At 35.7% G+C, this 27,816-nt stretch overlaps 1 protein-coding gene across 7 annotated transcripts in view; it reads right to left on the reverse strand.

Moving 5' to 3' along the window:
- The window catches only part of ARHGAP42 (Rho GTPase activating protein 42), a 287,856-nt gene that overhangs the window by 30,271 nt on the left and 229,769 nt on the right, over positions 1-27,816 (reverse strand). For all 7 annotated transcript variants that reach the window (XM_038568209.1, XM_038568211.1, XM_038568212.1 and 4 more), the window contains 6 exons: positions 27,025-27,064; positions 10,263-10,325; positions 9,265-9,339; positions 8,474-8,558; positions 7,840-7,898; positions 3,695-3,800 (listed from right to left, as the gene is read on the reverse strand). In XM_038568209.1, the coding sequence (XP_038424137.1) occupies positions 3,695-3,800; positions 7,840-7,898; positions 8,474-8,558; positions 9,265-9,339; positions 10,263-10,325; positions 27,025-27,064 (428 nt within the window). The remainder of the gene's footprint in view (positions 1-3,694; positions 3,801-7,839; positions 7,899-8,473; positions 8,559-9,264; positions 9,340-10,262; positions 10,326-27,024; positions 27,065-27,816) is intronic.

Here is a 27,816-nt window from a genome sequence, read left to right on the forward strand (position 1 = left end):
TATAGGATTGGTAATGTTACAGGAAATATGATTTCAAAACATTATTCTTCCTTGTAATTAAATTGGCCTTAGACACTCTTGCTCAAATGTAAGAGTTCCTAGTAGTGTGAGTAAACTGGAGTAGGATTAATATTAAGCTCACAGGGAAAAAAATTTGGAAATCTTAAAAAAATGGTTTTGAAAAGGAGAGTTTATGACTATCTTGCTCAGAAGTTAGAGTATTCTGATGAGCAATTTTCTCTTCACTGAATTTCCCTTTTGCTGAGCTAACTCAATATAGACACTTATCACCCCACATTTCAGCTATTTCTGCACTTCATTCCCTCAAAGTGTTGTAAGGAACAAACACAATCACCCTTTTAAATATTAAAAGTTAGGGTCAAAGAAGAGACAACAGATGGCCTTTGTTTTAAAGACAAAGAAAAGGATTCTCAGAAAAGAAGTAATGGTTTATGCCACATCTCAGAGCTAATTAATGGAGATTTGGAATCACTCTTTTAGTCACTGGTCCTTTAGATAGTGACCAATCCAGATCACTGGTCTTAAATTCTCTTTTCTTCAGATATATTAAGGTTGCCAGGGACCAAGAGTGTTATTAGCTGTTTGTAGTTTATTTAAGTCACTGGTGATGTGGACACAAATTCCAATAATACTGTTCAGTCAATGGGGATTGACTGGTTTAGGAACATAGCCAGCAATGGTGGTAAAGGATGGGCAAAAGGATTTTAAGCATTCTTCTGTGGCCAGATACTATCTTCTTCTATTCCCTGTAACAGGCCATGCACATTCACTATAAGGTAGAAGTTTGAGTTCGTCTAGCATTCTGGATAATTAGACAAAAAAATTTATGTAACACTCATGTAGCTTTTAAAAGCAGTTTAAAAAGGCTTTGCTAGATGAGTTTGAATAAATCAAGAGAATGCTCAATACATACAGTGTGGTCAAAGTTCATGAAGAGGTCATGCATTTTAAAATATAATTCAAGGCTAAATGACCAAGAATCCTTGTTTGTTAACTAAAAGAGGTATTGTCATATGCAACAATTAATAATGAACTTGAAATGATGCAGTTCCTAGCCAATTTCCCTCTTATTTCAAGGGGCAGGAAGACAATTCATATGAACTCATCTGCAGGTGAAGATGAGACTTGTTAACATGTTATGTAGCACTATTTCAAACATGCATGGCTCAAATTGGCAAGTAGCTTACTACTTGTAGTAAGCATCTCATTTAATTTAATCATTTAATCGGGAATCATAGTATACTCACTTAGATGGAAAATATCCTTTTTTATATATGATCCTGTAAGGGATTTCTTAAGTTTAAAACCTGAATTTGGGGGCACCTGGGTGGCTCAGTCTGGTAAGCGTCTGACTCTTGGTTTTGGCTCAGGTCATGATCTTAGGATCATGAGATGAGAAGCCCTGTGTCAGGCTCTGTGCTTAGTGGGCAGCCTGCTGGAGATTCTCTTCTCCCTCTACCCCACTCCTTGCATTCAATTTAACTCTCTCAAATAAATCTTTAAAAAATAAAATCTGTTTCTTTTGCTGTGCAGAAGCTTTTTATCTTGATTACGTCCCAATAATTCATTTTTGGTTTTGTTTCCCTTGCCTTCATGGATGTATCTTGCAAGAAGTTGCTGTGGCCAAGTTCAAAAAGGGTGTTGCCTGTGTTCTCCTTTAGGATTTTGATGGATTCTTGTCTCACATTTGGATCTTTCATCCATTTTGAGTTTATCTTTGTGTTTGGTGTACGAGAATGGGAGAAGATATTTGCAAATGACGTATCAGATAAAGGGCTAGTAGCCAAGATTTATAAAGAACTTATTAAACTCAACAGCAAAGAAACAAACAATCCAATCATGAAATGGGCAAAAGACATGAACAGATATCTCACAGAGGAAGACATAGACATGGCCAACAAGCACATGAGAAAATGCTCTGCATCACTTGCCATAAGGGAAATACAAATCAAAACCACAATGAGATCCCACCTCACACCAGTGAGAATGGGGAAAATTAACAAGGCAGGAAACAACAAATGTTGGAGAGGATGCGGAGAAAAGGGAACCCTCTTACACTGTTGGTGGGAATGTGAACTGGTGCAGCCACTCTGGAAAACTGTGTGGAGGTTCCTCAAAGAGTTAAAAATAGAACTACCCTACGACCCAAGGGATTGCACTGCTGGGAATTTACCTCAAAGATACAGATGAAGTGAAACGCCGGAACACCTGCACCCCAATGTTTCTAGCAGCAATGTCCACAATAACTAAACTGTGGAAGGAGCCTCGGTGTCCATCGAAAGATGAATGGATAAGGAAGATATGGTTTATGTATACAATGGAATATTACTCAGCCATTAGAAATGACAAATACCCACCATTTGCTTCGACATGGATGGAACTGGAGGGTATTATGCTGAGTGAAGTAAGTCAATCAGAGAAGGACAAACATTATATGGTTCATTTGGGGAATATAAAAAATAGTGAAAGGGAATAAAGGGGAAAGGAGAGAAAATGAAAATATCAGTGAGGGTGACAAAACATGAGAGACACCTAACTCTGGAAAACGAACAAGGGGTAGTAGAAAGGGTGGTGGGTGGGGGGTTGGGGTGACTGGGTGACAGGCACTGAGAGGGGCAATTGGCGGGATGAGCACTGGGTGTTATGCTATATGATGGCAAATTGAACTCCAATAAAATATATATATATGTATATATATATATATATAAAACAAACTGAATTTGGACTTTTGTTTACAAGCAGCATGGCGTGTGTGTATGTGAAAGAGAGAGAGAGAGAATCTTAGATTTATGAGGCCATAGTACCTGGATATTTGATCAAACATAATTCTGTGAAGGTATTTATTTGCATAATATTAACATATCAGTCGGCCGACTTAGAGTAAAGCAGATTACACTCCATTATCAGTGGCCTCATTCAGTCATTTGAAAGTCTTAAAAAGACTGAGGTTCTGTGTAAGAGGTAATTCTGCTTCCTGATTGCCTTGGATTCGAGTTGCAAGGTCAACTGTTGCCTGAGTCTCTAGACTATCAGCTGCCCTGCAGACGTCAGACTTAGCCTTCACAGTAGTGCAGGTCAGTTCCACGCAATCTCTTTCTCATACATACATACAACACACACATTATGTCTCTATATATCACAGAGTCTATTGGTTCTATTTTTCTGGAGAAACTTGATTAATAACAATATCTATCTATCCAGATTCTTAAATACATAGATGAACTAAGAGCAGAGTCAGAAAATCCTCAGAGACCATGTGATGTTATGAATTCAGAGAAAGAAACTAACAGTAGAGTGGCACTTTGACCTGGTAAAACCTGTTGATACTAGTCCTATAGAGAACTGTTCTTCAGACTCAGGATTTATAATGCATCTAAAAGAACTGGGAGAAAAATATATTCTTTCATATATTTTTAAGTTAACATGTAAGGTTTTTGTCATAAGTTTACCAGTTGTGAAGGATATTAATCATCTGCATAGTGTAAACATAAACAGTACATACACACACAGATCCTAAAAATAAGCTGTTGTCATATCATTTTTAAAAGTATATTTATAGACTGATTATAATAACAATGTCATAGCAACATCATACACTTTAGAAAGACATGAACAAGTCTAACTTCAACAGTTGAACAAGTTGTTGAGTGAACAACATAAATCAGAGAATTACTTTACGAGGTGCTTTATTAAGATGTCCAGCATCTCTCTGTTTTTTTCTGGCAATTTGTGCACCAATGCATGTACAGCTTCCACCCGGTAGTTTTGGTCATCGGATTCTATAACATAAAGGTTGCAAATGGTCAAGTTTTAATTGCATTCAAATGTGTAAATAAACATTAGTAATCTAAACAGTACAAACGCTCACACCCTCATGCCTTATAAACATCGCTTCATGCAGTAAGCATTATCTCTATCATTCTCTAAGGCTTAGAGAGGTTGAATAACTTGACCATGGTCATGAAGTTAGTTAAGTAAGGAAGCCAAACTAACCCAGTTCTATCTAATTCAAACTTGTGCTCATAGCCACTGAACTTCCATACAACCATCACTCATCATCTGCTTTGGTTTTGCTACACAAGGACAGAATCAAAACTTTAGCAATGTGAGTCATCACAGAAATTGTTACAGATAGCCTAATGTGTCAGGCAATATAGTATACTTAATCACACAGAAACTTCCTAGTGACTCCATCAGACAAAGGAAAAAGGCCTTCCTTTCCAAATTTTATAGATTTAAAGACAACAGTGAATTACTTTTCTGAGGTGTCAGGATTACTATGCAAACAGAGGCCTAATAGATTTTAAGCCCATGTTGACAATGGCAAATCTGAAAAGGAAACCGTTTAAAGCAAGTCTAGTCTGTCAGGTAAAAGCCAACATGCTGCAAAACCTGCTAGAGAAACATCTAACATTTCAGAATGAAGAACCTATTAACATGCTCTTAACTACAATAAACAAATTCTAGGGGGACTACCCACCTTGCCAAGCCCTTTCTCTTTAAAGTACTCAACATGAGGTTAGAAAAAGGGCCTGGCTCAAGCTGGGTCATACACAAGGTCTAATCCCAGGGATTAGAGTGGAGACACCAGAACTCTGATTTGTCTGCTTAGATATGTGAAAAGACATACTGTGTAAGATAAGCGTTGATATGACCAAATGTGCTCCAAAGCCAAGAAAATCTGATGGGAAAGGGAGATACAAATGAGGTAGACACTCAGCAAAGAACAGAAAGGAGAGAACCTCTTAAAAGGCTGGGGAGAGAAACATCAATTCTCCATTTTGCAGTTCCTAGCTGCAGGCCTGTGGAAGGCCTGATCCATACTTTGTTAAGGAATTCTATAAGACTCCTTGTACTTTCTGAATAACTTCCTCTTTTTATAGAGCTGAATTTCCAAATAAAACCTAATTTTATTATCTTATTATCTGGCACTTGCCTCAGACAAAAGATGAATTCTTATAGATAAGAATAGATTTTAATCATTATGGTAGTGAATAGTATGATTATTATTTGCTATGGAAATAGAGAAAAATATCTTACAAACAAATGTTTCTATTAAAACAAGCAGCTCATTTAGCTACTTAGCTAAGTGGCTCAAATGCCATATGTTGTAACACAAAATTTTGGTAAGAAAGAGTTCTGGGTTAAGAGTAAAAAAAAAAAAAAAAAAAAAAAAAAAAAGGCTTCTACGATAGCCAAACTGTGGAAGGAGCCTCGGTGTCCATCGAAAGATGAATGGATAGAGAAGACGTGGTTCATGTATACAATGGGATATTCCTCAGCCATTAGAAACGACAAATACCCACCATTTGCTTCAACGTGGATGGAACTGGAGGGTATTATGCTGAGTGATATGAGTCAATCGGAGAAGGACAAACATTATATGGTCTCATTCATTTGGGGAATATAATAATAGTGAAAGGGAATAGAAGGGAAGGGAGAAGAAATGTGTGGGAAATATCAGAAAGGGAGACAGAACATAAAGACTCCTAACTCTGGGAAACGAACTAGGGGTGATGGAAGGGGAGGAGGGTGGGGGGTGGGGGTGACTGGGTGGTGGGCACTTAGGGGGGCACTTGATGGGATGAGCACTGGGTGTTATTCTGTATGTTGGCAAATTGAACACCAATAAAAATAAATTTATTATTAAAAAAAAAACCCAAATATATTAGTATTTTGAAAAAAAAAAAAAAAAAATGGCCTCTAGCCCTGATTTTGCCATCAACTCGTTAGTGTCCTTGGACAAAGTGACATGCCCAGTCTGGGACCCAGTCAATAAAATGAGAGGTCAGATTATACATTTTTTTAAGGTTTTGTTAATCTAATAAGGATAGAGTTTGATGAAGAGAATCTAGAGTAGAGAGCTTTCAGAAGAAAGTTAAGTGGTATAGGTGTTTATGAGATCATGTGGTCAGTCATGTATGCTGGATTGAAAACCAAGGTCATTCAATGTTATCTGACACTTACCAGCAGACATTTCCTGTGGCATTACAATGTGCAGTAATAAATTAATACAACTGCTTTCTTTCTTCAGACTGTGAAAAATACTTGGTGCAGTCACACCCCGTTTGTCTTAACAATGAAGAAATGCTAATTCCTAATTGTTACAAACTGTTGTGATGGGCTCAGACGGCAACCCAGCATTTTGGTCTCAATATTTTAAAAGTATGTATCTCTAATTTCTCAGCTTATATGTTTTTCATCGAGCCCCTCCCCACAATTTTTGAATGAAGTCTATCTATACATATTCCATTACAGCAATCATAGATCCAAATAAATGACATAGATATGTGATTATTATCAATAATAGGGAAAAGGGATTGATGGAAGTACCTGTTACCTGCCAAAAATACCTGACTCTTCTCTCCAGATTTAGAAATATAGCATTTAAGTATAAATAGGTAGCATAACTGACTGTACATATTTGTAGTCTTGTCTATTTAACCAGAAGTTGCTCTCTTAAGAAACTGTCATTCATCAATTGAGTAAAATGTAACTAAAATAATTTCTCCTAGCACACTCATCACCCAGTGAAGTGGGGTGATAGGTGTTCTAGGTATAAATACTACTAAGTAGCCAAATATTCTAATTCATTCTGCATTTTTTTAAAACCAAGGTAAGTATATTCTTGATTCCTTTTATTTATTTCCCCTAACCCCTACCCACCTCTCCTCTGGCAACCACCAATTTGTTCTCTGTATTTAAGAGTATTTCTTTTTGTCTTTTTCTTTGTTTGGTTTCTGAAATTCCACATATGAGTGAAATCATATTGTATTGGTGTTTCCCTGACATATTTCATTAGTAGTATACTCTTTAGGTCCATCCATGTTGTTGCAAATGTCAAGATTCATTCTTTCTTATGGTTTAGTAATATTCCACTGTGCATATATACCACATCTTATTTTTCCATTCATCTATTGATGGACACTTTTGTTGTTGCCATGCCTTAGCTACTGTAAATAATGCTGCAATAAATATAAGGGTGCATATATCTCTCTGAATTGGTGTTTTCACTTTCTTTGGGTAAATACCCAAAGTAGTGGAATTATAGGATCATACGGTAATTTTTAATATTTTGAGGAACCTCCATACGTTTTCCAGAGTGGCTGCACCACTTTGCATTCTCACCAACGGGCAAGATGGTTCCCTTCTTCACATCCTCACCTGCTGTTTCCTGTGTTATTATTTTTAGTCATCTGATAGGTGTGAGGTGACACGTCATTGTAGTTTTGACTTGCATTTCCCTGATGATGAGTGATGTTGAGTGTCTTTTCATGTTGTCTGCTAGCCATCTGTATGTCTGTTTTGGAAAAATGTCCTCTGCCTCTTTTTAAATTAAATTTTTTTTCTAGTGTTGAGTTGTGTAAGTTCTTTATATATTTTGGGTATTAACCCCTTATTGGATATATCATTTGCAAATATTTTCTCCCATTCAGTAGGGTGCCTTTATGTTTTGTTGATGGTTTCCTTCATAGCACACACTTTTTTATTTTGGTGTAGTCCCAATTGTTTAATTTTGCTTTTTGTTTCCCTTATCAGAGAAGACATACCTAGAAAAATGTTTCTCTGGTCAATGTCAAAAAACTACTGCCTATATCTTCTAGTTTTATGCCTTTAGGTCTCACGTTTATGTCTTTAATAAACCATTTGCAATTTCTTACTGGTTTACAAACCACACTCTCAGCTATTAAGTATCAGACTGACAGTTTCTTAAGCAATATGTAGGAAAATCTCAGCTAGTTGGTTTAAATATACACCTCTAAGTGATACAAAATAAACTTGCATCAATTATAATGCATCCAATGTAAGTGTACTTACTCACTGCAACAATAAAATCTTTGTGTAATTTGTAAGTCATCAGTGGTTCTGCAAGGCACCTGCAATGGAGGCATGAGAATGGCATTATCTTCTTATTTCTTATTTTTATTTTATTTCCCCTGAACTTTCAGTACTTCTTTAAGAACTGGCTGATTAGGAAGTATAATTAACGTCCTAGTAGAGCCACTCCAGGCAGTCCCTCAAGAAACCAAGGCCCTTCTAGGTACAATTGTACTAAAAGGGGAGGCTTTCAATTTATAAGAACTACTGAACCACAACAGCAAAATCTCTCTCAGATATGGGGACAACAGTTAAATAAAAAACAAAAACAAAACAAAAAACTTTTAATTTCAACTTATTCTTTAAAAAATACATGAAAACACATTCAAATATAATATGAAACAAGTATTAGTATTCATAAAATACTGCAGCCTCTTAAGTTTATTATTTGAAAAAGCAAGTATAAGTTCCAAAACACTACACATAAACACTACTACCTTATGCTATTTCAGCTGAAGTGAAGGAATTGCTCTAAGCAGTGAAGCTTGTACACAGGAGCTTCAAAGAGTCACATGGCACCTGCCCAGGATGTAAGGGGTCATCACATGCAGAGGAGGAGCTAAACCCTCCTTACCTGAGGTAGTTTTTCAGCCCACTTGTTATCGTCTTATTATCCCACAATTCAATATCAATGTCAATATCAGGAGGGGACTTTGGAGCTGAAAGAGTAAAAATGTTTAAACTGTGCAATTCAAAATATCACTCACACCATAAAGAAGATAAATAAAGAAAGGTCAAAGAGGTCAAAGAGAGAGACATTTATTTCTTAGGGTGCCAAAAGATTTAACTGTAGGACTGCTGTTTGTGTGGAGTGGTGTAAATCTCCCTCTGACACTTTATAAACCTCAAAGATTTCTTGTAGAATAAGTGTTCCAAATCAAATTATTGTTAATTGCTAACACCACAGATGGTAAGAGTATTTACCATCTGCCAGGTATGTTTCTAAGTACTTTATATGGATTAACACATCCAGTCTTCATACTTCTCAATAAGGCAGGCACTATATTATTCCCATTTTATGCATGAGAAGGTTGAGGCACAAAGAGGTTACCCAAGGTCACAAAACTTTTAAGTGGCGAGTTAGAGTTCCAAGTGAGGCAATCTGAATCCAGTATCCATAAATCTCATTTCACTTCTAGGTAATCAAAGGATATTTGAGAAAAAGTCCAGCATTATAAAAAGGACCCCTCTCAAATTATGAATGTTCATCTATTATAACTGAACATAAAAACTGAATGCCAATATTAATTTTAAATATTACTTGAAAATATTCAAAGATAAGCAACAGTATAGTTATCAAAGAAAACTATGGTTTGGATTATTTATAATACTAAAATTAAGTAGCCAGCTTCAACCAAAACTTACAAAATGTTGTGTTCATGAGTTTCTGAACTTTGGAGTTTACTCCTCCTATCCGGTAGAGTCCTAAAACAGTGATGCCTAATGAGAAGGAAAAATCACAAGAGAATAGCTTGAGACACAGCAGCACAAGAACAGAATGTTATAAACCTCAAGCAAATATCTGTACAGAATTTAAAAGCAATCCAACTTCAGCAAATCTACCCTGGAAACACCTATCACACATATATTTCTCAGAGCAGACATTGAACAGTGTCCAAAAGTCTTTCGAAGATCTTCAAAGTAGCAAAGTACCCCTGTTCATTCACCACCTTTTGAATACAAAAAAGCATCAAAGATAGGAAATAATAATCAGTATTTCTCACCCTCTATTTCCTCAGTCATGGTATCCTGCATTTTGAAGAGCTGGAAGGTACTTACATCTTCATTTTGAAGATGAGAAAACAGATTTAGAGAACTTAAGAAATATACTTCTCAAAACTTCTAAGTGGCAGTACCAAAATCTGAGCCTAAGTTCACAGGATTTCACAGCCCAATATGAGTTTTGCTTTAGACAAGTTTTCCTGGAATTGAAAGAGTGTAATAGGCACCTAGACTAGGCTTCAGGTGAGAGATCGTGACTAGAGAGAGGAAAGGTGTTAGAATTGTGACCATGACAGAAATCACTGAGGGATATAATATAAGGAAGAAGACCAGCTCTTTCAGAATCTTACCACTCTAAAGCTTGAAAAAAATCAAAGAGGTGCTTACAGTAATAAACAACACAAAGTCTATCAATAAGAAATAAAGCAAGCCTTCATTAGGAAAAATCATGAAAAAGAAATACAGTATGATTTTTGGTAAAGTTCAAACTATAGTTATTTGTGTATATAGATAATTTATACATTTATATAGTTCTTAAAGTTAATTTCTTGTTAATGATGAAATACATCCTCATCTTTTGAGAGGTTTCTATATAAGAATGAACTATATTACAGTAACATAGTCCCTGTCCAGCAACTTACCTCTTGTTTCCACAGCTTGAATGCATTTTCTTACAAAGTTGAACCCTGCTTCATTTAAGTACACTGAAGATAAAAGAAAAATCACAGTAAGAGTTTATGCTCAATTTCCATTATCTCTTAGTTGGCTCTACTGTTTTGGGACTTAATGGCACACTTTTAGTTAGAGTCTGAATTTTTATTTTGGTGTAGAAGTAGAGAGGTTCACATCCACTCAAGTTACTATAAACACTTGCTTCCTTAGAATACATAGATCCTTCGAATACATAGATCCTTCATTGAAAGAATCTGTGTAAATATGTTACCCTGATCCCATCCATTTTTTTCTAAAATTGGCATTATCCTTCATTTCATGTTTTTCCAGATGATAGAAGCAAATGTAGTAAGAATAAAACCTTTATCGTGCATCAATAACTATATTACAAAGCTATTCACATGTTCTTTTTCATGGAATTCTCAAAACATATGAGGTAGAGAGAAAGCTTTATAATCTTCAGATGGCTCACTGGGTTGCTAAAAACTTCATTTTCATTGTTCTACACTTGAGAACCAGGATTCTAACACAGATCTCCTGAATCTAGCCCAGTATTCTTTCTACTGCATTTTTTATTATATGCAAAGAATTCAAAATAGTCCACCAAAAATCCCCCAAAGATCCTACATTATGAAATAGCAATTTATTTTCATTGCTTTTCCTAGATTTTAAATCTGTTCTAATTTTCTTAACGTTTTGAGCCCAGATCAAATGAGATTACTTCTTTTTTTGAAAAAGGATTTAATTTAAAAATACCAAGTAATACCCTGAGGAAAAATTCAAATATTTTCTTGGTACTATAATGAAAATTTTCATTATATGTGGTGGAGATATGATATTTCTTAATATTCTCAAATAATATATGAAAATAATCCAAATCAATAAAAAATTAAAAGTGGATTCCAATAAAGATAGTGGATTAGAAAGAAGTTGGAAGACGGTGGAGTAAGAAGACCCTAAACTCACCTCATCTCATGGACACAACTGGATAACACTCATATCAGTGTAAAAACTCAGAAAATGAAGACTGGGAAAACAAACTCCATAACTAAAGGCAGAGAATAGTTCATATTGAAGAGGATACAAAGGGTGGGGACATAGTGGGGAGCAAAACAGAGTGGCCATCTGTGGTCAAGAGGGAGCCACAGGCACGAAGAAGGATGAGAAACAGATTCACACACCAGGAGCTTGCATGAAAAGAGATGAATCCTCATAACATTTGGCATTGAAAGCAAGAGGAGTTTATTTTTTAAAAATATTTTATTTATTTGTTCATGAGAGATGCAGAGACAGAGGCAGAGACATAAGCAAAGGGAGAAGCAAGCTCCATGCAGGGAGCCTGATGTGGGACTTGATCCCAGGACTCTAGGATCATGCTCTGAGCCAAAGGCGGATGCTCAACCGTTGAGCCACTCAGGCATCCCAAGAGGAGCTGAATTCATGGACTTCTTACAAATAAGAGGGACTTAAAACCTGGAATCTTAAAAATCAGCGGGCTCCGTTTTGGAAGAGCCCTGAGGGCAACAGGAAGACGTCCCTTAAAGGGACTATGTGTGTATCTACCCTCCAGATACAGGGTAGAATCAGCACCTTGAAAAACACCTGAGGCATACAATAAGTTATTTAATCATCTCAGAGCATGTCCAAAGGAAAACTCCTCCAAGAACAAAGGAGCTGGCAGGTGCCCCTACCCCCACCCCCCATCCCTTAGCATATACACATGATCACCTGCAGAAACCAGCAGGAAATTCACTACTTGATTTGGCACATCCACCCTTTCCACTCATGCTAACATCAGCCCCAGCACTGTAGGCTGCCCCTCTCAGAAATTCAGTGCAAAGACACTGCATCTTCCCACCCATGCATTTTGCAAGACTGTAGTTCTGGCAGTAATGGCTGCAGGCCCTGTGGAAGTTTGCAGAGCACCTTGTTAAAACTGCACAACCACTCGCAAGGCTGGGTACTGGAAACTATGGGTTTCATTTCATAAGCAGAGCATACTCTGTTAAAACTGCATACCACACCCCAGCCAGGGAAAAAGCACTGCAGACAATAAGCAAAAAGAGCCTCTGCAGACAACTGGACTGAGGGCAAAAGGAGCCAGAATAAAACAGCAGAGTACATGTAACACACATAGGAGACACCACTTGTGGCATCAGGTTCTAAGGGAACAGGGAAAACTGCACCACAGGGCACTGCAGGACCTCTTCTTCATAAGGCCACTACATCAAAGAACAGGAGACATAGCTCACTTCCCTGACATAGAGAAACAGACACAAGAATTAGGCAAAATGGGGAGATAGAGGAATATATCCCAAATGGAAAAAACAATGCAAAAACGACAGTAAGAGACCTAAGAGAAATGCGTAAAAATAATACGCCTGACAGAGATTTTTTTGTTTATTTATTTTTTTATTGGAGTTCAATTTGCCAACATATAGCGTATCACCCAGTGCTCATCCCATCAAGTGCCCCCCTCACTCAGTGCCCTTCACCCAGTCACCCCCACCCCCCACCCACCTCCCTTTCCACCACCTCTTGTTCGTTTCCCAGAGTTAGGAGTCTCTCATGGTCTGTCTCCCTTTCTGATATTTCCCACTCATTTTTTCTCCTTTCCCCGTTATTCCCTTTCACTATTTTTTATATTCCCCAAATGAATGAGACCATATAATGTTTGTCCTTCTCTGATTGACTTATTTCACTCAGTATAATACCCTCCAGTTCCAACCACGTCGAAGTAAATGGTGGGTATTTCCTGACAGAGAATTTAAAGTAATGATCATAAAGACACTCACTGCACTTGAGAAAAGAATGGAGAATATAAATGAGGCCCTTAACAAAGAGATAAAAAAGAACAAATCAGAAATGAAGAAAATAATAAATAAAATTAAAAATTCACTAGATGGAATGAACAGTAGGCTAGAGGAAGCAGAGGAATGAATGAGCAACTTGAAAGAAAAAAAATTATACAAAAAGACAACAGGCTCAGGGAACTCAGTGACTTTATCAAATGTAATAACATTTGCATTAAAGGATTCCAGAATAAAAATAAAAGGGGTCAGAAAATTTATGTGAAGAAATTAATAATATTAATTATTATTAATAATAATAATTCTAAAAATTTCCAAACCTGGAAAAGAAAATAGATATCCAGATCCAGGAGGCAGAGATCCCCCCAAAAATCAACCCAAGGAAGTCAACGTCAAGACACAAAGTAATTAAAATGGCAGAAAGTAGTGATAAAGAATTTTAAGAGCAAGAGAAAAGAAGATAGTTACATATAAGGGAACTGTCACAAGGCTGTGAGTGGATTTTTCAGCAGAAACTTTAGAGATCAAAAGAAAGTGGCATGATATATTCAAAGTGCTAAGAGGAAATAATATCAGCCAAAAATGGTTGATTTAGTAATATTATCATTCAGAATGGGAGAGACAGTTTCTCAGACAAACAAGAGTTGAAGTAATTCATGGCCACTAAACCAGCTCTACAAGAAATATTAAGGAAACACTTGGAGTGGAAAGAAAAGACCATAAGTAAGAGAGTATGAAAAGTAGGACACACACACACACACACACACACACACACACACACACACATAAGTCTTTCTGTAAAAATCAGTGGAAGAATTCAGAAAATAATAGGATGTGAGATAGGATACCATATACCTGAAATATAGGGGAAAGGGTAAGAGGAAAGAATGGGTTCTAATTTAAGCAACCATCAACTGAATATAGACTGCTTTATGCAGAAGAGATGTTCTACACAAACCTAATGGAACCTCAAATCAAAACATGGTACCAGATATACAAGAATAAACAGAAAGGAATCCAGGTTAACACTAAAGTAGTCATCAAACTGTTAAAGAGAGCAAGAGAAAAAAGAAAACTACACAAATGACCACAAAAAAGTAACAAAACGGCAATAAATACATATCTATCATAATTAATTTGAAAGTAAATGAAAAAATGCTCCAATCAAAAGATATAGGGTGATGGAATGTGTAAAAAAATAAGCCAATCTGTATGCTGTCTATATGATATTCCTTTCAGAATTAAAGATACATGCAGATTGAAAGTGAGGGGTTAGAGAAATATTCATCATGCAGAATATCCAACATGCAGGATGTCAGAACAAAACCAGAATAGCTATACTCATATCAGATGAATTAGACTTTAAAACAAAGACTGTAACAAGAGAATAATGACACTGATAATAAAAAGAACAATCCAATGAGGATATAACAATTCTAAATATTTATACACCCAACATAGGAGCACCCAAATACATAAAACAGTTAATAACAAACATAAAGGAACTAATTGATAGTGATACATTAATAATAGAGGATTTTAATACCCTACTTATATCAACGGACAGATCACATTAACAGAAAATCAATAAGAAAACAATGGCTTTGCATGACACACTAGACTAGATGGATTTCCCACACATTCAGAACATTCCATCCTAAAATAGCAGAATAGACATTCTTTTCAAGTACACATGGGATGCATTTCAGAATACATCATTTATTAGGCCACAAAAGAAACCTCAACAAACTCAAAGAGATCGAAGTCATACCAGGCATTTTTTCTGACCACAATGCTATGAAATAAAAGATCAACCAAAAGAAAAAAATCTGGAAAGAGCACAAATACATGGAGGTTAAGTAACATGCTACTTGCACTGTTGATGGGAATGTGAACTGGTGCAGCCACTCTGGAAAACTGTGTGGAGGTTCCTCAAAGAGTTAAAAATAGACCTGCCCTACGACCCGGCAATTGCACTGTTGGGGATTTACCCCAAAGATACAGATGCAGTGAAACCCCGGGACACCTGCACCCCAGTGTGTATAGCAGCAATGTCCACAATAGCCAAACTGTGGAAGGAGCCTCGGTGTCCATTGAAAGATGAATGGATAAAGAAGCTGTGGTCTATGTATACAATGGAATATTACTCAGGCATTAGAAACGACAAATACCCACCATTTGCTTCAACGTGGATGGAACTGGAGGGTATTATGCTGAGTGAAGTAAGTCAATCGGAGAAGGACAGACATTATATGGTCTCATACATTTGGGAAATATAAAAAATAGTGAAAGGGAATAAACGGGAAAGGAGAGAAAATGAGTTGGAAATATCAGGGAAGGTGACAGAGCATGAGAGACACATAACTCTGGGAAACGAACAAGGGGTAGTAGAAAGGGAGGAGGGCGGGGGGTGGGGGTTAATGGGTGATGGGCACTGAGGGGGGCACTTGACAGGAGGGGCACTGGATGATATGCTATATGTTGGCATACTGAACTCCAATAAAAAATAATTTAAAAAATTTAAATAAAATAAAATAAATAAAAAGAAGTGAAATAAAGGAGCAAAGGTAAAAAAATGAAAGAGAGTAAACCAAGAAACTGACTGTTCACTATAGAGAGCAAACTGATGGCCACTGAAGGGAGGATGGGTGGGAAGATGGGGGAAATAGGTGATGGGGATTAAGAGTACACTTATCTTGATGAGCATTGAGTAAATATGGAGCTGTTGACTCACTGTATTGTATATCTGACACTAATATAACACTGGATGTTAACTACACTAGAATTAAAATTTAATACGTAATAATAAAATGAAAAGAAAAAATAAAAAAAAAGGTGGAGGACTAAACATTCATGTAACTCAACACCAATTCAGAGATAAAAATATGTATCAAAAATTGTTCTAACAATACACAAAAAATTTTTAGGAAATCCTAGACATAGAAAACCACTGATATCTTCCAGGTTTGAGAAATCTATGGTCCAAAAAAGTAGAAGTAGTGAACTAAGAAGAGACTTATTATGTGATATTAAAGAAAAAAAGTAACCAACAGGATAGTATGATCCAATTTCTTAACATGCAATATTCGAGGGTATGACTGTTTGTATTTTCCTGGGAAAAAAACTTTAGGAAGATCTATGCAAATTGCAAGTAAGAAAGAATACAGAAGGTAGAAATTGTCATTTTTATTCACTGGACTTCAAAAGTTACCAATTTTTTTAAAATACAGTTCTTTAAAACTTATTTATTTATTTATTTATTTAAGACAGAGAGAGAGAGAGAGAGAGAGAGCGCGCACAAGCAGGGGGAGCAGCAGGCAGAGAGAAAGAGGGAAAAGAAGGCACCCTGCTGGGTAGGGAGCCCGATGTGGGGCTCGACACCAGGACCCTAGGATCATGTCCTGAGCCAAAGGCAGATGCTTAACTGATTGAATCACCCAGGTGCCCCAGTTCTTTTAAACATTAAAAAAAAAATTTAATAGATTGAAACATTTAAAATGTCCATTTTAAAATACATAATGTTACCCATAAGAACAGATCATTTATTTTTGTGTCCCAGAGCCCTACATCAAGTGAACAGAATTCAGGAATGCTTTGGGTAAACTCAACAATACAAGAATGAATAGTCATTATACAAACATTAGAGTATATTACCTACATGAGAGTAAAGCTTCTTTTAGACAGCAAATAGGGATTTTTTGCTCCCAATAACCCAAAGGCCAATCATAATATTATACATTCTGGTATCCTAAAATATTTATTGAACATAAGAAAACAGGTAAATGGAAAGGTAAGGAATCAATGATCTTCAACAACAAAAACTGAGCTAAAAAATATAGCTTTAGGTGAAAGGGATACACTAGCATTTTATTCATCAATTTTAACTGTAATTTCCAGATATTTGTTTGGTTCTTGAGGTCACATTGTTCAACTTTTCAATAAAGATTAAGAAAAAGAAAATCATTTATTAAAAAATATCAATAAAACTTGTCCTTGGCAAAATGATGGAAGTCAACCATGTTATCTACATGTATCTATATCTATCGATTGACCCATCAATTGATTGCAGATGTAAACAGAATTCGCTTAAGTATCCACTTGGAGAAGAACATGCAATAGTCAGGCTATATTGATGGTATAAAGGGATATTTGGCAGCATTACCCTAGTCTATTCTAATAAACCAGTATCACAGGCTCCACAATGAGTAAAATCTTATAGACATTCAGTGTGAATATCACGTCACTCCATGGCTGCCACAGTACTGATGTATCCGATGATCTTGTCAAGCTCTTTAGCTCTTTAGCTCTTTTCATAGGACGTGAGTAAATAAGACACTATTAATCATATCACATTAGAATATACTCTGCTAGCAGAAAATAATCATGCATTTTTATTTTGTTTCCTCTGAACACCCTTTAGAATCACCTGAAAGAGTATAGAGAAGGTGCTCAGTGCAGAGATAGCAGCCACAATGAATATGGGGTTGCATCTCAGCTCTAGTATTTACTGCTATGTATATTGATGTTTGTGAACTCCGGTTCTTTCATTTATAAAATGAGAGAAATGATAACATGTTATGTTAAAGTGTTGTAGTAAAATGAAGACAAAGCCATGGGAAGCATTGGAAAACATCAAACTATGGAACAAACCTAACTGAATGCTATTTTCTTTCTCTTGTGCTCCTATCCATACATCACTGCTATATGAAGAAAAACAGAAGAAATGATAAAATAAGTCAGTTATTAGTTCTTTTTTTGAATAAAGAATTATTTTAGAGAGAGACAGAGAGAGAGAGAGAGAGAGCATACAAGTGGGAGTAGGGGCAGAAGAAGAAGGAGAAATCCTCAAGCAGACTCCCTGCTGAGCACAGAGCCATAACAGATGTGTTATGGGCAGGAGACCCCAGGACCCAGAGATCATGACCTGAGCTGAAATTAGGGGTCGAATGCTCAACCGACTGAACCACCCAGGTGCCACATTCAGTTATTAGTTCTAACCAGATTTAAGAGACAGTAGTTACTCTCTCACTTACTTGTTATCTTACTGGGCATAGTTTTAATCTCTGTGCCTCAGTTTCCTTTTCTATACAGTAAGAATAATAGAAATATCTTCTTTACAGGACTGTTCACAAATGAAATACATTAACATCTGCAAAGCTCCTAGGATAGTGTTTGCAATATAGTAACTGCCACAGAAGTGCTGGTGACCATCAGCAGCAGCAGCAGCAGCAGCAGCTGGAGGAAAATATAAAGATCTACATATATAAATTACATGAACAAGGCACCACTAGGCATGACTAAAGTCAGTGGGGCTTGAGAAACTGTCTAGAGGGTTATTTTTCAAAAAAGCATAATATGTTAATTTTTAGATATTTGGAGCCAGAGCGATAATCTAGTTCTTGAAACAAATGTAAATCGGTATAACTCAGGCCCTGTAACCTATCTGGCCACTGAAAAGATAAGTCACATATTACAAAGTGTCTGTATACTTTGATCATATTTCAGTAAATCAAAATGGACAAACATATCTTCTCACTGGAACTGAAGAGACTGCAATAGGCTAGGATTACTGTTCATTCACACGTGTTGTCCCTTCCTACAGGATAATCACATCTCTCAGCTCCCTTAAAGACAGGCCTGGCCATATGATAGACACTAGCCAATGAAATATGAATGGAAGTGACAAATGCCATCATCCAGCAGACACTAAGAGTCAATATGATTCTGCCAATTCTGCTGAGGTCTGGGGAGAAGAGGGCAACATGGATTAAACAGGCTACCACATGCTTTGTCTCCCAGTGTCAGGTATAGGAGGCAGTGACAAGGAGGGGTGTTTCTGAAGGACGCTGGGGAAAACTCCTTCTGTAATGGAAAACAAGCAACTTCCCCAAACCATGAAGAGGTTACTACATTTGATGTCAGTGCTAATGAGAAATTAACAAAAATAGGCTCTTTATAGCTTTTTTTTAAAACTTAGTGTTCCACCAAAATAATAAGTGGAAAGGGCCCTTACAAAAACAAGTCACATCTTTCATTAAAGGCTGATAATTTATCATAATTTATCATAACTCTTCTTTAGTACAGGTCAAGGTACTCCTGCTTCAAAAGTAGAGTAGAGCATACCCATCCTACACATGAGAAATACAGATTACTTAATCAGAGCTCAATGCCTGGTTCAGAGCAGGCAGCCAATACGTGTTTATTGATTAATGGTTTCCTAGTTATTGGTTTGTAAGTGGGTTATGCAAGTACCCCTGCTTCTAGAAGGGTTAGGGCTTATCTAGCAGAAGCAAACTTTTGTCATCTCCTCCCCACATGCCCCACTCAGCCCCATGTCTCCCTGCTAAAGAAAGGGCCAGATAGGCAGAATACAACTGCAACCAAATTCCTAGGAATTAAAACCCTGTACTTGGCTTTCAGGCAGTAAAATAAGCTAACTTAAAGAACTTTATATATTCAGTCAAAAGTTAAGTGTAAACATTATTTTTCCCTCTGGAAACTATTCAGGGCTAAAGCTTTTATTGAAATCCAAATAAAGTTTCCACAAGGCAGTTTAACAGCATAATAGCTATTAATCTCAAGAGAATTCAAACAACCATGGGGAAAAGAAAAAGAATAGTCCTCTATACAGCTAACAAAGCAAAAGTCCTTGTACCTTCAATTTCCTAGTAATTAAAAACCCAGTATGTCCTCACAGATGTAATCTACTTGGCCTAACAGTACCTTCTCAGGGTTGACAAGACAAAGCAACACTTGTTTTTAATTTGTAATTCACTTTTCTAATCTGTCATTTCAGATTAAAAGGCTGCTTATCACAGATAAGTAATATTATACTATCCATGGCTTGAAAGAAACAGAAAAAAGAAATGAGTGCATTTATTGCTGTTTGTGATACTCAGGACCATTTCTCTTTTCCCTAAAGATGAACAGTTAACTCTCTACAGCCCTGCTCCAAGCTATTCCTTCTTCTTGCTCTGCCCATGAAAAGCACTTGAGCTATAATCCTCTTCCTAGGTCTGAAGATGGAAACAAAATTATTTGGTCATAGGCATGGTGAAGGATGTGGTAAGGGGGAGGAGGATATAATATAGGGACGTCTGAGAACTTTCAGAATTAAACTATCTAAAAAGCAGTATGAGGCTCAAAAAAATTCGTGACAGATGGCAACTGTCTACGATAAGAAGAATGAGCTTAATTTTTCTTTATTGATGGGAAGAATATTTTTCCCCTAAGCACACAAGAGGAAAGTCACAGAAGAAATTGAGCAAAAATTAAGAATTTGGGGAAAATTTTCAAAGTATCTTCTGGTCCAGTCATGAGGACATGTGGACACGTACATGACAACTGAAGGCTGAGTGATTGTGATGATGTGGGAAAATCATGACTTTCATTAGCAAAAATATCATTTGAAAGGACTTCTTTTTTTTTTCCATTTATAATTCCTAGAATAAAGTAGGTATAGGATGGAATACTGTTGAACTGAACTGTATGAGAGAATGAGAATATAGTGTCTTTTCTTTCTCAATTCTCACTTCCTCCAACCTAGGGTAGAAGGACCAGCTGGAAAACTGCTACACAAAACATGTTTGAGTGGGGATGAGGCTCAGGGCACCAACAAAGAATGCCAGAATAAGCAAACTTAGGAAAAATGAGAACTACCTCTGTCCCTGTTAACAACTAGTCCCAAGAAGGAGGTTTTGGGACACAAAAGGTATGTCACAAAAGATAATCTGTTTCAAAGAGCGTGGTACTGACTCAAAAACAGACACATAGGTCAGCAGAACAAAACAGAAAGCCCAGAAATAAACCCATAACTATATGGTCAATTACTATTTGAAAAAGGAGGGAAGAACATGCAATGGGAAAATGTCTCCTCAACAAATGGTGTTGGGAAAACTGGATAGCAACATACTAAAGAATCAAACTGGACCACTTCCTTACACCATACACACAAATAAACTCAAAATTGATTAAGAACCTAAATGTGAGGTTGAAACCACAAAAATCCTAGAGGAGGGCACAGGTAGTAATGTCTCCAACATCGGCTGTAACAACATTTTTTTGGATATGTCTTCTGAGGCAAGGGAAATAAAAATAAAAATAAACTACTAGGACTACATCAAAATAAAAAGTTACTGCAGGGCAAAAGACAATAGCCGACAAAACTAAAGGGCAACCTACTGAATGGGAGGTGATATCTGCTAATGACATATCTGATAAAGGGTTAGTATCCAAAATATATAAGAACTGATGCAACTCAACACCCAAAAAACCAAATAATCCAATTAAAAAATAGGTGGAAGACATGGACAGATATACCTCCAAAGAAGACATACAGGTGGCCAACAGACACATGAAAAGATACTCAACAGCACTCATCATCAGGGAGATGCAAATCAAAACCACAATGAGATATCGCCTCATCCCTGTCAGAATGGCTAACATCAAAAATACGAGAAACAACACCTGTTGGCGAGGATGTGGAGAAAAAGGAACCCTTGTGCACTGTTGGTGGGAATGCAAACTGGTGCAGCCACTGTGGAAGATGGTATGGAGGTTCCTCAGATAATTAAAAATAGAACTACCCTATCATCCAGGAATTGCACTACTGAACATTTACCTCCCCCCCCCCAAAAAAAATACAAAAACATTCATTCGAAAGGATACATGCACCCGCCCTCATGATTATTGGAGCATTATTTACAGTAGCCAAACTATGGCTACTGTAGCCCAAGTGTCCATTGATAGATGAATAGATAAAGAAGTAGTGGTACTATACACAATGAAATACTGCTAAATCATAAGAGAAAATGAGATCCTGGTACATATACACAATGGAATACTGCTAAATCATAAGAGAGAATGAGATCCTGACATTTTTAATGACTTGGATGGAATTAGAGAGTATAATGCTAAGTGAAATAAGTCAGTCAGAGAAAGACAAATATCATATGATTGAATTCATTTGCGGAATCTAAGAAACAAAACAAAGTAGCAAAGGGAAAAAGAGAAAAAGAGAGAAACCAAGAAACAGACTCTTAACTATAGAGAACAAACTAAAGGTTACCAGAAGACACTTGAGAGGGGGAATCTGTGAAATAGGTGACAGCTATTAAGAGTGCACTTGTGGTAATGAGCACTGGATGATGTATGGATTTACTGGATTTATTGAATCACTATATTATACACTCGAAGCCACTATAACAGTGTATGTTAACTAAACTGGAATTAATATTAAAAAATATATATATAACTCCCCACCCTCCCCCCCCAAAAAAGAAAAAAAAATACAACTACCCTACAATCCAGTAATCACACTACTGGATATTTACTGAAAAAATATAAAAACACTAATTCAAAGGGATACATGTACCCTATATTTACTACAGCATTATTTACAATAACCAAGTTATAGAAGCAGCCCAAGTGTCCATCAGTAGATGAAAGAATAAAGATGTGAGATATACATATATGATGGAAGTAATAACTCAGCCATAAAAAAAACAATGAAATCTTGTCATTTGCAATGATATGGATAGAACTAGAGAGTATAATGCTAAGCAAAATAGAGAAAGACAAATACCATATGATTTCACTCATATGTGGAATTTAGGAAAAAAAACAAACAGAGGAAATAAAGAAAGTCAAATCAAGAAAGTCTTAACTACCAGAGAGCAAACTGCTGATTACCAGAAGGGAGCTGGGGGGAATGGGTAAAATAGGTAATGGGGATTAAGGAGACACTTACCATAATGAGCACTGAGTAATGTATAGAACTGTTGAATCACTATGTTGTACACCTGAAGCTAATATAACACTGTATATGAACTATACTAGGATTAAAATAAAAAACTTAATAAACAAAAAAAAAGAAAACTTTTTTCTTTAAGATGGGGCCAATTATGGAGCACTATTGATATGTTATTCTTTAGCAAAATATCTCTAAAGGTACAGCTTGAGAAATAGTTTAGTTCTACTCTTACCTGAATAATATTTATTTAATATTGATGGTAGATATTGTTATTCTTAAAATGAATGAATTTCCAAAGTCTTAAAATTTCAAGAAAAGAATACTTTCAAGCATATTTTACAACCAGAAAAGCATTTGTCAACTAATTCTTTAGTTTTTGTACTTAGTGCTTTTTTTCATTAAGAAGTGTCAAACTTTCCTTCTTTATTGAATTACATGCTGATCTCATTTGCAGCATCTATACTCTGAAAACAGTAAAGTAACCACAAAGTACTGAGACTTTTTCATGTTAGGTTTATAAAGATAATTTCAGAACTACAGTCACAGAATAGTTTTACTCTTCATTTCATGGCATATATTCTCTGCATATTCAGAGTATTGCCTTATTTTAGGATGCTAGATAGTTTTTATTACTCTTAGGCTCTTACTGAAAGCACAAATATTATGAGCACTTTTAATGGTTGACAGTCAAAACAAATTTTTACCTGAGTTTTATATTTTACCATCCTATGCTTCATTATTAGCTTCATCAGTTCAAAAATGCAAACACATCCTATGCAAAACTGAGTTTCCAAAGAACAGCTAGATAAACAGAATCCACCTGAATTACCAAGGCTATAAAGATGCCCTTCCCAAAGTGGCAAATGAATCAAGACTAATACTGGTTTCAAATACCAATTGAGAGAGAAGTTACAGATGGAAATTGATTCCACTTTTGAGAGGACTCAAATGTCAAAAAGGAACACAGAGATCTAAAAACACCACAATGATATGTAGTAAAATGGTAGAAGGGATGAACATAAAGATAAAAGCTGTTCTGCACTCCTAACATGATGAGCTTATATGATTAACTCAAGACTTAAAAAAGAGGTCTAAACTTTGCCATCACTGGAATATAATTTTGAATTGAAACAAATAAAATTTCAGACATGTCACTAGGCAGAAAACATGATGTTGTTCTCAGGTGAACCATATGCTTGAGTCTAGAATACTGTTAAGTGTTCATGTATATCCTAGAAGTCATTAAATCACTAGTAAAATAGTGTTATGTTGGTAAGACATGATAAAAGAGATAAGAGGTAAGATAACAGTCTGAGCAAGAGATTCAAAGTTCCACTAACATATTTTATTTTATTTTATTTTTTATTTTTTTAAAGATTTTATTTATTCATGAGAGACAGAGAGAGAGGTAGAGACACAGGCAGAGAAAAGTAGGCTCCATGCAGGGAGCCCGACATCGGACTTGATCCCAGGTCTCCAAGATCATGCCCTGGGCTGAGGGCAGGCGCTAAACCACTGAGCCACCCAGGCTTCCCCCACTAATACATTTTAGGCCTTGATGTAATAAAACGTTTAAAATTACATGCAAAAATATTAAATTCTGAGGACCTGGAAAGCCCATCGACTAGTCTGAGACAGGTAAAGAAAAGGACTTCAGTAAATGTTAGATTGAGGAATATTTAGAAAACTTTACTCATATAAATTGGCAACACCAAAATGTCCACCCCACTGCTTTAGGGAGCTTATTTCTGGAAAGTACATTCAATCCGGTGCCTCCATTAGTTAGAGTTTCTTTTTATTGATGGCCCATGCTATGCATAATCTTATCTTTTCAATAGAGCTGTGATTCTCCTTGGGTAAAGAGATTTGAGTTTCCAAGAATGTGGAAAAACAATCAGAAATAAGTGGAATTTGGATAAGCTGACTTTATGTCCACATAGTAAGACTTTTTGAAATCACTACACAATTTTACTTCTAATTTATTTAAAATGTTTAGAATGCTTAAAAAGATACTAATGTCAGCATTTATAAGCCAATTTACTAGATTACAGAAGATACCACTGGGTTTAGAAAGATTATATTAGCTAGAATCAGGAACTCGTCTTATTAGGGTACTGCATTTGGGAGAATAAGATTTACTAGCTTTGTAGTTATATCTTGATATGTCTAAAAAAAAATTAAAAAAATAAATAAATAAAAAAGTTTCATTAATTAAATGTAAAAATGGGGAAATTCTACCAAGTTTATGAAAAAACATAAAGTGAAAATGACATTTAAAAAACTTGGGACACTTATACATAAAATAAGATCTGTACATAAAAATAGGATGGAAGAAAAAATATAGCTTAAGATAAAATAATAAAAATAAATCTTAAAACTAAGGTTAAGATCTATAGCTTTAAGCACTACATATTAATAAAGCAAACATAATATTCTGTTCTATGATCAAAATCTCCCCTTGAGAAATAAAAGCCTACTGGCACTAAGAACAACAATAAGAGCAAATGTGTGCTGAGCACACATACCTCATGGAAGGCCCATATTGAGTACTAAGGAGAAGGGGACAAGAGTTCTGTTGGGTCACAAGTTACTCAGAGAACTAAGTAGGATAGTAAAACACTGTATCAAAAGGAAAAATGTGAGAAGTGACTACACACATGGATTCTAGGATAGCTATTTTTCTGAAAAACACACCATTTTATAATTACAAATGGTGGCACAGTTATGTGTCAAGTGGCTACCGGAAAGCGGATTTCTGGAAGAGTCTTTAAGGCACAAAGAATCAGATTCCCCCCTCCATTACAGTATGACTACATGTGGTAACTTTCTTATTCAAATTTCCTAGTTATGATAGAAACTCTATTCCCAGAAGTGCGTTAAACATCAAATATATTTTCACTGACATCACCATGTTCCCATTTAAAGCCCAATTCAATACCATATATAGTTTCAATTGTTTTCTAAGGATTCATCTTTGAGTAGGTTCATTTGAAGTTGAAAGAACTATCTTTATAGTATATATGAAAGATGAAACCAGTATTAGAAAACACATTTCAAACTGTACACAAATGCAAAATATTCAACATATTGTTCTTTAGGTAATTGTTTAGAATGAACATTTGGTACTTACCTGTTGGTTAATATTCTGTGATTAGATACATATTTTATACTAATCACTTTCCTTGATTTGGAATAAATAAATCCAAGAATAAAAACTGGAAATAGTTTTTTAAGTCTTTAACATTAAGAGTATTTTAAATCATATTTTTTCTTTTGATAATCTCTGAAATTAATTACTAGAGAGCATTTCATTCAGTTAAAATAATAGACTTTTTCATATACTCAATATCTATGACTCTCAAAGGAACACCTTCCTAGTTTTTATCTTTACTCCATTCTAAGTTGCATTTTGTTAGCAATTTAAAAATCAGGGTTACAATTAAGCCTATTTTAAAAATAAATTTAGACATCATAAGACAAAATCAATTGACTTAAATAAAGCTTGAAATTGCTTTAGAAGATATACACATAACCTTAGAAACAAATACACAAACTAATTTTTAAATGTCAAATAATCTGATCACACAGAGTACATAAAAAAGAAAATATCCTAAAGGTAAAAGGTGACAAAAAGGTGGCCAATGATTAAAGAAGGTTTAGAAATTGATGGAAAACACATAAAATGTGTTTATTAAGAATATTTTAATACTAAGGATTCAGTGATTCTACAGTGAGACAACAGGTTTTCTTTTATATCCCATGTGTTATGACAATGCCTTTATACATCCCACTTTTAAGTACAATCTCCTAAAACCAGCACAAATTATTCATGTCTTCAGTCTTGTCACTGGAATAGGGAAACTAAAATAAAGCAGCTCTCTACTGCCATTAAAAATATTTTTAAAAAATCAAACTAAATATCAACTGCTTCAAATTTTTTCCTGGGATAAAGCCAGGTACATATCTATGAGTAAATAAACACCAAATAAATAAAAATTAATTTTAGTTAGTATCTGAGAAACTTCTTTGAATGGAAATTTTAAACTTGCTGAACTGTCAGATCAATGATATGTTACTACTATTTTCCCAGAATTAACTCTTAATATCACATAATGCCTTAGTGATTAAAAAAAAGTGATAAAATTTTAAATAATTATTAAAACAACTTACTTTCTTCTTTCTTGCTAATAATGGCAGGCAGGGTGTAAATCTAAAAAACAAAGGAAATCTAATCAGTCAATGACCTTGCACAGAAGCAGGGTGATGTTGGACAATGATACACAGAGAAAGTATCTTGATTTCAGGGTTCTACAACTGGTGCGTCCATAGGGCCAACTCCCAATCCTATCAACCTACCTTGCTTCCCACTTCTTTCCATCATGGCTGTCCCCCTTCCACATGATTTATGTATCTCATTCTATTACCGGACTGATGCACAATATATATATCTCTTTTTCAGGAAGGATCTGAGGATGGATTTTGCCAGATTACTCCTTCTACAAATTAACTCCTTAGTGTTTTGTTCTCAACATGTACAATCCTAACTTCTTTCTGAGCTATCATATCATCTAAATTTGCTCTAGGTGAGGGCTTACCTCACAACTTAGTGGCAAAGAGTCATTTTGTTTTAATTTTTAATTTGTAAGTGGCTGATATTTTTGTAAGCTATAATAAAATAAAAACATAATAAACATTATAAGGAATAGATGCAGAATCCAATTTTTGTATTATTAAACTCAATAGATATAAAATGACTTCTCCAAATTGCTGTAAAGTTTTCCAGATACTTGATCATAATTTCTGTACTCATTTTATTGTGGACTGGTAACAATTTGAGGGGTGGCCTCAAAGTCCAGCTGTGTTTTGCATAGGTACTTTGCACAAGGTTTTTCATAGATTCTTTAACAACTAAAGGATAGTTTCAAAGGACAGAATAGGGCCTTCTCATTTCCTTACGTGTTC

The sequence above is a fragment of the Canis lupus genome, chromosome 21 (assembly GCF_011100685.1).
Source record: "Canis lupus familiaris isolate Mischka breed German Shepherd chromosome 21, alternate assembly UU_Cfam_GSD_1.0, whole genome shotgun sequence".
NCBI lineage: Eukaryota > Metazoa > Chordata > Mammalia > Carnivora > Canidae > Canis > Canis lupus.